This window comes from Dendrobates tinctorius, unplaced genomic scaffold (genome assembly GCF_039654945.1).
Source record: "Dendrobates tinctorius isolate UK_male_01 unplaced genomic scaffold, ASM3965494v1 ptg000156l, whole genome shotgun sequence".
NCBI lineage: Eukaryota > Metazoa > Chordata > Amphibia > Anura > Dendrobatidae > Dendrobates > Dendrobates tinctorius.
Window position 1 is genome coordinate 16,285,669 of NW_027361823.1, and position 14,037 is coordinate 16,299,705.

Sequence of the window (14,037 nt, forward strand, 5' to 3'; positions counted from 1 at the left end):
TAAAATTCACGCAGAAGCTATGGGACCCGCTTCAGTTTGCCTATAAGGAGAATTGTTCGGCAAACGACACTGTCAATCTGGCACTGAAGTACATTTTGGATCATACAGATGAACAGCACTCATATGTCCGGATTCTTTTCATGGACGTTAGCTCAGCGTTCAATACCATTGATCCGAATTTACTTCATAAGAAAATGGTAGCTCTTGGAGTCCCTCTCAACTTATGCTTGTGGATTTATAACTTCCTGACAGCCAGGATACAGAGTGTAAAAGTTGGATCATTCACTTCGGACACCTTGGTCACAAACATCGGGGCACCTCAGGGGTGTGTTTTGTCCCCGTTACTGTTTTCTCTCTATACGAATGATTGCATCTCTTCAGCAGACTCAGTAAAAATCTTGAAATTTGCCGATGATATGACACTGATTGGTCTCATCAGGGGAAATGCTGAAGACTTGTATCGGAGTGAGGTGGAAAGAATATGTGACTGGTGTAAAGCCAATAATCTTGTACTCAACACTAAAAAAACTGCTGAGATGGTTGTGGATTTTAGGAAAGATCAACATGAGATACTTCCAATCTACATCCATGACGAAGTGGTTCTTAGGGTCACAGAGACCAAATTCCTTGGTGTTATCATCTCTCATGATCTTAAATGGGGGAAAAACGTGGATGCTGTTATAAGAAAAGCACAACAGAGGATGTTCTTCCTGCGTCAGCTGAAAAGATATGGTTTGTCTAAGAATCTGCTGATCTTATTCTTTAATGCTGTCATCAGATCTGTGATTTGTTCCTCTCTGATAGTCTGGTATGGGGGAGCCACTGCGCATGACAAACTCCGCTTACAAAGGACTTTCAGAACAGCAGAGAGAATTATAGGCTCCCCCCTGCCTAAAATCCAGGATCTTTATGATAAGAGTATTCGATCCCATGCATTGAAAATTTCATCCGATCCCTCTCACCCGGGACACTCCTCATTCCAACTACTCCCTTCAGGACGTCGCTTCAGAGTCCCCAAATGCAGTACCAACCGCCATATGAACAGCTTCTATCCACTCTCTGTTCAACAATTAAATCGTCATGTGTAGACTATATACTGTATCTGTCTTGTTAGATGTTACTTGTTGTATCTGTTGTTATATATTATGTTGCCTCTTTGCCACAAATAATTCCTTGTATATATGTAATATGTACTTGGAGATAATAAATTTGATTGATTGATTGATTGTTAGAGGGCCAACAGGTGTCTTGTGGACTGATGAAACTAAAATAGAGATTTTTGGTAAAGCACATAATTCTGCTGTTTAGTGTAAATGAAACAAGTACAGCAAATAAAAGAACACTGTAATTACAGTCAAATATGGTGAAGGTTCAAAGATATGTTAGCACTAGAGTTGAGCGATACCGTCCGATACTTCAAAGTATCGTATCGGATGGTATCGGCCGATCTTTAAAAAAAGTATCGGTATCGCCGATTCCGATACCGGAAGTCCCATTCAAGTCTATGGGACTTCCGGTATCGGAATAAGAAAAACCCTTTCCTGCCCTTGTACAGCCTCTCTGGGGTCTGTACGGGCCTTTCGGGGGGCTGTGCCGGCCTGCCAGGGGGTCTGTGCAGGCTCCGGTGGTCTGTGCCGGCCTGCCGGTGGTCTGTGCAGGCTCCGGGGGGCTGTGCCGGCCTGCCGGGGGGCTGTGCCGGCCTGCCGGGGGGCTGTGCAGGCTCCGGGGGGCTGTGCCGGCCTGCCGGGGGGCTGTGCCGGCCTGCCGGTGGTCTGTGCAGGCTCCGGGGGTCTGTGCAGGCATCGTCCGATGGGACTACAAGTCCCATCGGGCGATGCCTGCTACCATGACAGTGATTGACACATTAGCCAATGATGGGACAGTAGTAGTCCCATCATCCGGCTAATGTGTTAAATGTAAAAAAAAAAAAAAAAAAAATTACATGCTACATACATACAACATGCATACTACATACATGCTACATTCATACTACATACTACATACATGCTACATTCATACTACATAAATACTACATGCAACATACATACTACATATATACTACATGCATGCTACATACATACTGCATGCTACATACATACCACATATATACTACATACATACTACATGCATGCTACATGCATGCTACATGCTACATACATAACACATATATACTACATGCATGCTACATACATACTACATGCTACATACTACATATATACTACATGCTACATACATACTACATATATACTACATGCATGCTACATACATACTACATACATACTACATGCTACATACATACTACATATATACTACATACATACTACATACATACATACTGCATGCTACATGCATGCTACATACATACTACATACATACTACATGCTACATACATACCACATATATACTACATACATACAATACATTCATACAATACATACATAGACATACAGTACATATAACATAGAGTAACATACTTACCAATACTTGTCACATTGTTCCCCGAAGCCATTGTCTTTTCCGGAATAAATATTAACATAACAAACCACAAAAATACTCACCCACGATCCGAAGCAGTCCACGAGTGTGTCCCACGACGATCTTGGGTAGAGAACTGCAGCATCAGCTGTTGCTGCCGTTCTCTACGGGCTGCAGGAATCCAATGACGGAAGGTAGGTATCCTTCTGCACTGTATTCCTCCGCCACTTAAAAAAAAAAAAAGTCCCTAGTCTCACTTTATGCCATTGCTGTGTGGGAAATTCCCATGCAGCAATGGCATAAAGTGAGACTAGGGACTTTTTTTTTTTAAGTGGCGGAGGAATACAGTGCGGAAGGATACCTACCTTCCGTCATTGGATTCCTGCAGCCCGTAGAGAACGGCAGCATCATCTGATGCTGCAGTTCTCTACCCAAGATCATCGTGGGACACACTCGTGGACTGCTTCGGATCGTGGGTGAGTATTTTTGTGGTTTGTTATGTTAATATTTATTCCGGAAAAGACAATGGCTTCGGGGAACAATGTGACAAGTATTGGTAAGTATGTTACTCTATGTTATATGTACTGTATGTCTATGTATGTATTGTATGAATGTATTGTATGTATGTAGTATATATGTGGTATGTATGTAGCATGTAGTATGTATGTAGTATGTATGTAGCATGCATGTAGCATGTAGTATGTATGTAGCATGTAGTATATATGTAGTATGTATGTAGCATGCATGTAGTATATATGTAGCATGTATGTAGTATGTATGTGGTATGTATGTAGCATGTATGTAGTATATATGTAGTATGTATGTAGCATGTAGTATGTATGTAGCATGCATGTAGTATGTATGTAGTATGTATGTAGTATGTATGTAGCATGCAGTATGTATGTAGCATGTAGTATGTATGTAGCATATATGTAGTATGTATGTAGCATGCATGTAGTATGTATGTAGCATGTAGTATGTATGTAGCATGCATGTAGTATGTATGTAGCATGTATGTAGTATGTATGTAGCATGTATGTAGTATGTATGTAGCATGTATGTAGTATGTATGTAGTATGTATGTAGCATGTATGTAGTATGTATGTAGCATGTATGTAGTATGTATGTAGCATGTAGTATGTATGTAGCATGTAGTATGTATGTAGCATGCATGTAGTATGTATGTAGCATGTATGTAGTATGTATGTAGCATGTATGTAGTATGTATGTAGCATGTAGTATGTATGTAGCATGCATGTAGTATGTATGTAGTATTTTTTTTTTTTTTAACATTTAACACATTAGCCGGATGATGGGACTACTACTGTCCCATCATTGGCTAATGTGTCAATCACTGTCATGGTAGCAGGCATCGCCCGATGGGACTTATAGTCCCATCGGACGATGCTTGCACAGACCCCCGGACATCAGCACAGCCCCCCGGCAGGCCGGCACAGCCCCCCGGCAGGCCGGTACAGACCCCCACAGGGTGCACAGACCACCGGCAGGCCGGCACAGCCCCCCGGCAGGCCGGTACAGACCCCGGGCAGTCCACACAGCCCCCCGGCAGGCCGGCACAGCCCCCCGGCAGGCCGGCAGAGACCCCCGGAAGGCCCGAAATGACGGCGCATCATGATGCGCACACACCGCGCATCATGATGACGTCAGGCCGTCAATCAACTGAACTTCCGATTCCGATGCCGAATTCCGATATTGAAAAAATATCGGAAGTTGGTATCGGAATTCCGATACAGCAAGTATCGGCCGATACCCGATACTTGCGGTATCGGAATGCTCAACACTAGTTAGCACTGTTTTGCTGCGTGGCCCTGGCTGCCTTAAATTGGTAAGATTCCCAAAGGATTTTGGGTTGCAATGTATTACCCGGGGTCAGAAAGCTGGGTTTCCATCGAAATAGAACATGGGTCTTCCAGCAGGACAATAACCCCAAACAAACTTCAAGAACCACCCAAAATTAGATGGAAACAAAACACTAGAGAGTTCAGAAGTTGTAATCCAGCTCCAGTGCCGTAAAGTCTCCCACCACTATCTCTTACGTACAGTTGCTAGAGAGAACCTTTGAGTGGACAAATTAAATCATTTAATTTTGCCTGCTTTGATGAATTTCTGAGTACAAAACACCATAAAAAACATGAATCAGTCAATGATTGCATGGAGAAAAACAATAGGAAGGCTTACAACTTATAATCCCTAACTAGATGCCTGTCAATTGCTATTCCTACTTCCACTCCTAATTGTTGAAAAATTGCAGATAAGAGAAGTATTATTGGAGAATATAGAAGTGATTTCACTCAGCCTTGAATTTTTTTTCTTGTATGTGGCAGCAGCAAACTGTGGAGTATTGTAAGCAACACTGCCTGCTTTGATGAATTTTTGCGCACATGAGCGTAAAAAACATTAATCGGTCATTGAGTGCATGGAAAGAAGCAGCAGCAATTCTTACAATTTATGAGGAAATAATCCGTGACTAGATACCTTTCATTTGCTCTGCCAACTGCCACACCTTACTGTTGATGAATTACAGATAAGAGTGGTATTACTGTAGAATATAGAAGGAAATTGAATCAGCTCTGAAATTTTTATTTTCTTGTAAGTGGCAACAACAAACTGTGGAGTAACACAAGTAACACTGCTAGCTTTGAAGAATTTCTGAGTACAGATGAGTATAAAAACATGAATCGGTCAATGAGTACATGGAAGAAACCAGCAGGAAGGCATACAATATATAAGGCAATAATCATTGACTAGATTCCTGTCATACGCTATACCTACTGCCATACCTCACCATAGATGTATTGCAGATAAGAGCGGTATTATTATGACGAAGCCACCAAGTGTGGTGACACGCGTTGGGTCTTTCCACTCTGCCTGCTCCACTCTACATGGGTTTTGTATATCGCTAATGTGAACATGTGCTGACCATAGTAGGAGGCTATTTTTGCCCATACCTTTCTCTTCATGGGTTTTGTATATCGCTAATGTGAACATGTGCTGACCATTGTAGGAGGCTATTTTTGCCCATACCTTTCTCTACATGAGTTTTGTATATCGCTAATGTGAACATGTGCTGATCATTGTAGGAGGCTATTTTAGCCTATACCTCTCTCTCCTTATTTCAGGGGCTTAGACTATGTGGGTTATTTGTATGCTTCATGTATATTTTTGAAGCAGTGCAATATATGTTCCTAAAGGGGGTGATTTAAACTGTTTGCCTCTAATATATTCTTTTTTATTGCATTCGGACAAGACACTTCATGAGTTATATATCTCTATCTGTGGTGACTTATGGTATTAGTGTTAACCCTCTTTTCAGGTAATGAATTTAGTGTCCGCCTTTACTACACAGAGAGTGTTTTCTACCTTCTGCATGGTTAAATATTTCTATTTGAGGGGGTGTACTTTTTCCACACTCTGGTATGCTGTTTACATGGACCTAAGGTCATTTTCCCTTTGTGGAGTGTTTAGTGGTAGGTGGTATGCTCTATTATGAGCTTTGTGCAATGTGTATATGTGTCATATGTTTAACCATTTTTAATGTTTTTAAAAAAGTTTTGTCTGTTTTTCTGTGTTGAATAAAATTTGAATTGTTTATGCTATCTCCTGCCTAGGGTGATCCCCTGCTTTGTGGCCTATTTCTTTGTTGAGCATAAAAAACATGAATCGGTCAATGAGTACATGGAAGAAACCAGCAGGAAGGCATACAATATATAAGGCAATAATCATTGACTAGATTCCTGTCATACGCTATACCTACTGCCATACCTCACCATAGATGAATTGCAGATAAGAGCGGTATTATTATGACAGAATAGAATCTATTTGAATTAGCCCTGAAAAAGGCAATTAGCAACATCAAGGACTGTTATTTCTACAACCCTGCTGGAAAATATAGTAGAAAGTTTCTCATCTACTCAGCCTGATATGGAGGTACCAGGATCTTCTTTACTTACTGTACAAAACTCTATGCAGTGTGAGAACTCCCTATGTGATGACCACCTGACAGCCCACAACAAGGCACTGGATCTTTTACTAATAGAACCCATAGCTTCATTTGCATTAATTTTTTTTACCTCAAATAGAAGGTGCAGCCACAGAAAAGCATTTTTTACAAATACTAAGGAGTGGGTAAAGCATAAGAACTAAGTGTAAAGGATGCCAAAAATTAGAAGGAGACATTCCAATACCCCTTTAAAGAGATATAGTGGAGGGCCTCAGAAACATTTATTTCCCATTATTAAGGAGTGGATATCCTAGGATATACATATATAAAAAAGATTGTTCAAGGTAGGCATCTAAAAATTGTTAATGCGGGCATCATAAACACTCTTGAAAAATGTATAACTAGGGTAGCATAGTCACCCTGCTAATGTGGTGGAGGAGAAGGAGGAGGATAAGACAGAAAAAGACAAAATCCAAAAGCATATATCCATGTTTGGGTGGGAATGGTGTATTCAAATAGAGCAGAAAAAAAACCACTGGACTTTAGTTTATGTTATACTGCTGTCATCCAGTGGTGGTGGTAGTCTGGCCCATTCCAGCCCTTGTTTATTTTGATAAGAGTTAGCCTGTCAGCATTTTTAGTTAATAAGCAGATACACCTATCAAATATAATACTCCAGTCAGCACTAAAAACCCGCTCTGACAAAATGCTAGCAGCAGGACAGGCCAGGACCTTCAAGGCATAGAGATACAGTTCATGCCATGTGTCTAGCTTGGATACCCAATAGTTGTAAGGCACAAAGGAATAACGGAGAATGCTAGTATGGTCGGCAAGGTACTCCTTCAGCATCTTTCAAAACTTTTTCCTCCTTGTCAGAGTACCCCAAGCATCAGGGCCTTAGAGCTGGGATTGTATGATAAAACTGTCCAAGACCTTTGAGAGTGTTCCCCTGCCTCTGCTGTATCTCCCTAGTCTCCACTCTTTGGTGTTCCAAGTAACTGTGAGCTCTGCCAGCATTGTCAGATTCAACTAGGGCCTTCTGGTACTGATACATTTTATTAGACCTCTCTGCCATAGGAAGGAGAGATATAAAGTTCTCCCTGTAGCAAGGATCTAGAAAGGTGACCAATCAGTAATTAGTGTTGGCCAAAATGTGTACAACACAAAGGTCATGGGAAAGCAGCAGAACATAAAGTAAGCAATGTGTGCCCGACTGCCAACAGCCAAGACTTCCCTGTCCTCACAAAGAGGGTGACTGTCCATGTTTTCTTCCTCATCCTCCTCATCCACCCTCTCCTCCTTATTTTTAAATTATCCACACTGAATAGTTGGGATGAAGGTGGTGTGGGTACTATCATCTCTAGCGCATGCAAAAAGCTCCTGTTCCTCTCATTATCAACCAATCCAGATTGAGAAGATGAGATGAGGTTGGGTTGGGGTAGCATCACCCAGTATAGTTTCCTGCTCTATCTCAGCTTGCTCCACCTGCAAATCCTTCTCTTTAATTGTGAGCAGCAAGTGTTTCAGTAGACAGAGAAGCGGGATGGTGATACTGATTTTGGCTTCATTGCCGCTTACCATCTTGATCAAGTCCTTAAAGTTTTGAAGAACCATACAGATGTCAGACATCCATGCCCACTCATCAGCTTTGATGTGTGGAGGCTGACCAGAATACCGATGTGCATGGTATAGCTGGTATTCAACTATTGGCATCTGCTGCTCACAAAGCCTTGCCAACATATGTAACGTTGACTTCCAAGACATGGTGACATCACACACAAGTCAGTGAGCAGGAAGTTGCAAATGCTGCTGCAGCACTGCCAGAGCAGCAGCAGCTGTTGCCAACTTGAGGAAATAGGCACACACGCGGCATACTTTTACAAGTAGCTCAGGCAGATCTCGGTAGGTTTTGAATAACCGCTGAACTACTAAGTTGAGCACGTGGGTCAGGCATAGTACGTGTGTGACGTTACCAAGTTTCAGAACTGTCACCAGGTTTTGGCCATTGTAACACATGACCATGCCTGGTTGTAGGTTCAGGGGCAAAAGCCATAGATCAGTCTGGTCTGTTAGACAACTCAACAACTCCGCAGTGGTATGCGGTTTATCACCTAAGCGGATTAGCATCAGCACAGCTTGTTGCTGCTTGGCAGAAGGAAGATTTGCAGTGCTTCCTGCTTCTGATGTTTACATATGTAATATGGAGGGTGATTAGGAGGAGGTTCAATAACTGCTGTAGAAGGTGGGGGCAACCTTGATTGAACCAGGGGCCACAATCCTCAGTGTTGGTATCCCGTGTTTTGTCCAGGGTCCTACTGGGTCCTGGCTTCCACAATGTACACCCAGTGTGCCATCACTGAAATGTAGCATCCCTGGCCACAAATACTTGTCCAGGTGTCCAGGGTTCAGTGGACCTTCCAAGTCACAGTGTTGATCAGGGCATGGCTGTTGTTCCGGGATACGTGCTTGTGTAATGCGGGGATGGCACATCGGGAGAAATTGTGGTGGCTGGGTACCGAGTACTGAGGGAGAGCCACTGCCATGAGGTTGGGCAAAGGTTCTGTCCATGCACTGGGTTAGGATCAACTGAATGCTGCTCTAAGACAAGGAAATGGTTGCTGATGGTGGTTGCAAGTGTGCAACGACAAGTGCAGGGTGGGAGGCATCTTTGCTTATGTCATGGACAGGGGATTGCCATGCCCACAGAACAGGAGAAGAGGCTGTGGTGTCACCCACAGACACTGATTCTGGACCCTGGCTTTCATCCCAAGTAGTTAAGTGCTTTGCTTGAAAGTGCCTAAGCATGGTGGTGGTAGTCAGGCTACTAGGTGTGCTGTTCCTGCTGATGCTGGCATGGCAGATCTTGCAAATTACCTTTTTAAGGTAAACTGGACTGTCTTTAAAAAAGCACCAGACTCGTGAACACCTACACCTTGGCTTGGCAACTTAACCGTTGTTGGTGCTCTGGGGATCAGTTGCCCGCCTTGTGCCTCTGGCCCCACATTGCCTCTTCCTGCCTTTTGTGGTGCTGTGGATTCCATCTCTTGTGCGCTGCTGTTATTCCTCTGCATGTTACCTTCCACGGTTGGGTCAGTGACATCATCGTACACCTCCTTGTCTTTCACTTCCACCCCCTGGTCCTCCTCCTGACTTACTGACATAACAAGACCACTTGCTGGCAATTGTGTCTTATTATCATCCAGCTCCTGTGACAGTAATTGCATTTCCCACCATCATATTCTTGTGAAAGTGGCTACTCAAATATTTGAGCATCGCTACAAGCGATCTCCTCATGTCCCTGTTGGAACGGGCAGGACGAGAGGCCAGAATCTATAAATGAAAATCTGAATAGCTCTTCAGAGTGTCCAAGTGTGGAATCTCTTATCTCCATGCACTCGCCATGATGAGACGAAGGAGGATCAGGGTAAGTATTATGTAGTCCAGAATCATGGCTACTGAGGCCAGATCATGTGGTAGACAGAGTGTTGCTGGCAAAGTGACTGGAAGCATTATCATCTATCCATTCAACAACTTTTGCACACTGGTCTGGCTTCAAGAGTGGTGTTACGCGCACCCTACAAAGAGGGACAGGAAGCTAGATCAAAATGATGTGTGTGTTTGTTGTGCTCCCGCGCAGGCACAGTTTCACCTTGCCCACGTCCTCGGCCTCTATGCTCACCATCAGCACCACATCCACTTCCCCGTCCCTTACCATGTGTCTTGCACATTTTAAATTTTGTTTGATATATCTCTGTTGGGAAAATGTTGCAAATGGTATTACAATGTCAGCAACATTTGCCCACTGCAGATAAATGTATAAGAGTATAAGACTGTAGTATCAATATAGCAATGCAATTTGAAAACAAAGGGTTTCCTTGTGGTTTTTGAGGCTCAACTCTAGCATGATGAATGCCATATAAAATTACACTGCTGAAAAAATTGCAGCATTACAATGCCAGCAAAATGTGCCGAATTCAGATAGACGTATAAGATTGCAGTATCAATATAGCAATGTGATTTTTTAACAATGGGGCAAGATTAATGCCACATTAAATGTCACAGTTCAAAAAAGGCTGTATTACAATGGCAGCCAAATTTGCACACCTCAGATGGGCGTATGAGACTGCAATATAAAAATAGCAATGCAATTTTTTTAACAATTTCTTTTTTGGGGGGGTTTGAGGTCCAACTGTAGAATGCTAATTGGTGTATAAAATTTCACTGCTCAATAAAATGGTGCATTTCAATGCCAGGTAAATTTGCACACCTCAGATGCATGTATCAGACTAAAGTATAAATATAGCAGTGTGATTTTTTTAAACAATTTTTATTTTTTTGGGGAGGGTTTGATGCCTTACTGTAGCATGCTATATGGTGTATAAAATTTCACAACTCAAATTAAAGGCTGTATTACAATGCCTGTATCAGAGGTACAGTGTGCCGAGCATGGTGTCACGGGTCTTACATAGACTGGCAGACAGTCCTCATATGTTCATTGACTGTCTAATAGTGCCAAAAATGCAGAGCAGGGACTTGAGCTCCCGCTCGAGCATTAAAAAAATACTCAACGAGTAACAAGCATCCCGAGAACACTGATGCTCAAGTGAGTAACGAGTATTGATGAGGATGCTTGTTCATCACTGATGAAAAGGCCAGTACAAGTCTAGGGGGATGTGAAAAATGCATAAAGCATACTATGGCATCCGTGTGCCATTTTTGTGTTGTGTGTTGTCTGTATTTGACATTGTAATGTATAGGAGAAGCAATGTCAATTATTTATTTATTTTTCCATCTATAAAAAAGCAATGATGGCATATTCATGGTAAAAACAGAAAAATGGATGACACAGTGATGAAAAACACTGATGACACAATACCATTTTTCATGTCCGTGTAACAGGGACATGTGAATGAGGCCGTAAAGGAGTTTATCAGCAGGTTTTTGCTATGTAATCATAGAGCACTATGTTGTAGGATCAGAGACCCTGATTTAAACGGTGTTTCACTTGCTGGGTTGTGTTTTGCGGTTTCAATATAATTAGTGTTTTATCAGCAGGAGCTTATCACTACAGGACAAGATGACATGGAGCCAGATACTCAAACCACACCCCCATGACTTATTAGCAGCTCTGTGTTAATATACATTATACACAGAAAGCTGCCAATCAGTGATGTGGACAAAGTTACCCAAGGCTCAATATTCCGAGCTATGCTAAAGTACAGCAGAGAAAACTGTGATTTTATCACAACTACTGTGCTCATTAAACTAAGTGATATACGGCTGGAATCAGGGTCTCTATTACTACATCATGCTCCAATTAGGTTACATAGCTATACCTGCAGATCAGTTTCACACTCTTCGTATGCAGAGAGTGAATATGCTTATGTGAACTTAGCCTAAGTGTGGGTTTTACATGTTAGTTTCACATTTATTAGATATTTATAGCATAATCAGTAAATTTCCCAAAACAAGCCTGAACAGCTTAATTGCATGCAGGCACAAATATCAAGATTACCAGAATGTGGCTAAACTGGCCACATGGTGTACATGTTAAATTTAGGCTAAACTTCAGAAAGGTGCGGCATGGCTTGGTGTATTTTCAAGGGCTTAATCTTCACTGTCTTAACCCCAGGATAAGCTATAGTGTCAAGTTTTGATCAATGGAAGTTTAAAAAGACATGCAAGTGTACATATGGGTGGGGTTATGCCAGGCATTGCAGCACATCTTCATTCTTTTAACTAGGAGCAAACTGGAGTGCCGGGCACAGCTGCTTGTAATGCATTATGTTAGTCAATTGATAACTGATAAAAACACAAATGTACTCACTGAAAATGTATAAAGCTGCTGGCGTTCACGGTCAACCGGCTGAAGCAATGTGAGATGTCGAGTGATACCGGTTTGCGTCACTGTGAAAACTTTACTGTAGTCTGTTAAGTACAGGTACAGCTGGGGATCTTTTGTCTGTAAAGTAAAGCAGAGTACATGTAAGCACAATACCAGTCATTAAAAGAATCAAGAGCCAAATGTGCATTATGTAGTATTCTACATCTTAATTCTAAGGGGTATGTGAGGTTACATAAATATAAAACAATTTATAAGGAGTCCTTTACTAGATGCTGTTTCTAATTTATATTGGCTTTAAATCAGGGGCATAATGATTGGTCCATGTGGGAGAGGGGTTTTCCAATGCCAATTTCTCCTGGATGTGTATCCTCATATGCACATTCTGCTGAAATATAATGTGGTGCAGAGACCAGTTGGCTCCCTGCACTGGAATAAACACTGCTGACCAATCAGTGGCCAGCAGCAGACGTCTGTGACGTTATGTGCTGCCCATGTTGACACACCGAAGTCAGCTGCCGCCTTCTACACTGGCTATAGGGGAGGACATTGCACGTCATAGGAGAATGTGTTGAAGATGAACTGATGGGGCTCATTATACTAATAAGGTGCCCCAGATTGGGTACATATTTTTTAGCTTGGGGGGTGTTATTACTGGAATCGGCCAGGAAGAGGACATATTACTGGAAGAAGCCCAGGATGAAGGATATTGTCACAGGATGGGGGGATTATTACATGGAGGAGCCTGGATAGGAACATTATTATGACCAACATGCAGGTGGGGGTACAAGTTCAAATTTTTTACTGGGGTACATCGGACTCTGGTTACGAAATTGTTGTGGACTAAGATTTGTCCTAGGTAACAGCAATAGTTTGTAGTTAATTAAGGATGACAGTGTTAAGATAAGAGATATTTTGTAAGTAATAAAAATTGTGTTTCAAGGAAATAAGAAATTTTAATTTTTGCTTGCAATCGGACCCAAACATTACAAATATATGGATTTCTGAATATCTACTAATATTGGCAAGACTAAAATGTTTACTTAATAATTAAGTTAGTTTTTTACCTTCTTAAACCACAATAATTTTATTAGAGAAAGCTGGTATTAGGGTTTGCGGATTGCACTAAATATAAATTATGAGAAGGTGCGATCGTAACCCGGGGTCCACCGTGTGATGATGGAGAACTGCAGCTAAAGAACAATAGCGGAGCGATGCTGCATGCAAGCACCATAAACACACAGAGTTAAAGGTCATTCTGTGTGGACAGAGTGCAAAGTACCTGCTCGGTTGCTTCACAGAGCGGTACAATAACCGTCAGCACTCAGAGCTATACACTGTTAGACGTCACAGGAGTACAGCAAATAATGACGCTAGGTGGTGGTCCCTAGAGCTACCCCCCAGGGAAGTATAGGCTAGTGGTTTTGCTCGCTCTGAAACTCAGCTGTGCTAACAGCACACCCGACTTAGGATGCCCGGAGTCAGATGCTGAGCCAAACAGTAGTTCCCACCCTACACTGCCTGCCTAGACACACAATCACCGTGCTAGAAGCAGCACACATGCACATAGGGTGGTAACGTATCCACTGACACACATACCATAAAGGATCTTAGCGCGCTGACATGCGCCCTAAAGACCCTTTTATATGCTCCGATTAAGTCCAGTCAGACAGTACCTTGCTCGGAACTGCCACATCACCTGAGCAGCTGACAACTGACCACCAATGAGAGTTTGCAACCTCACGAGCATGCTCAGTAG

The 14,037-nt window shown here is 42.3% G+C and overlaps 1 protein-coding gene across 2 annotated transcripts in view; it reads right to left on the minus strand.

The window, feature by feature from the left end:
- The window catches only part of PCDH15 (protocadherin related 15), a 2,659,104-nt gene that overhangs the window by 1,277,189 nt on the left and 1,367,878 nt on the right, over positions 1-14,037 (minus strand). For both annotated transcript variants that reach the window (XM_073548247.1, XM_073548246.1), the window contains exon 13: positions 12,264-12,398. In XM_073548247.1, the coding sequence (XP_073404348.1) occupies positions 12,264-12,398 (135 nt within the window). The remainder of the gene's footprint in view (positions 1-12,263; positions 12,399-14,037) is intronic.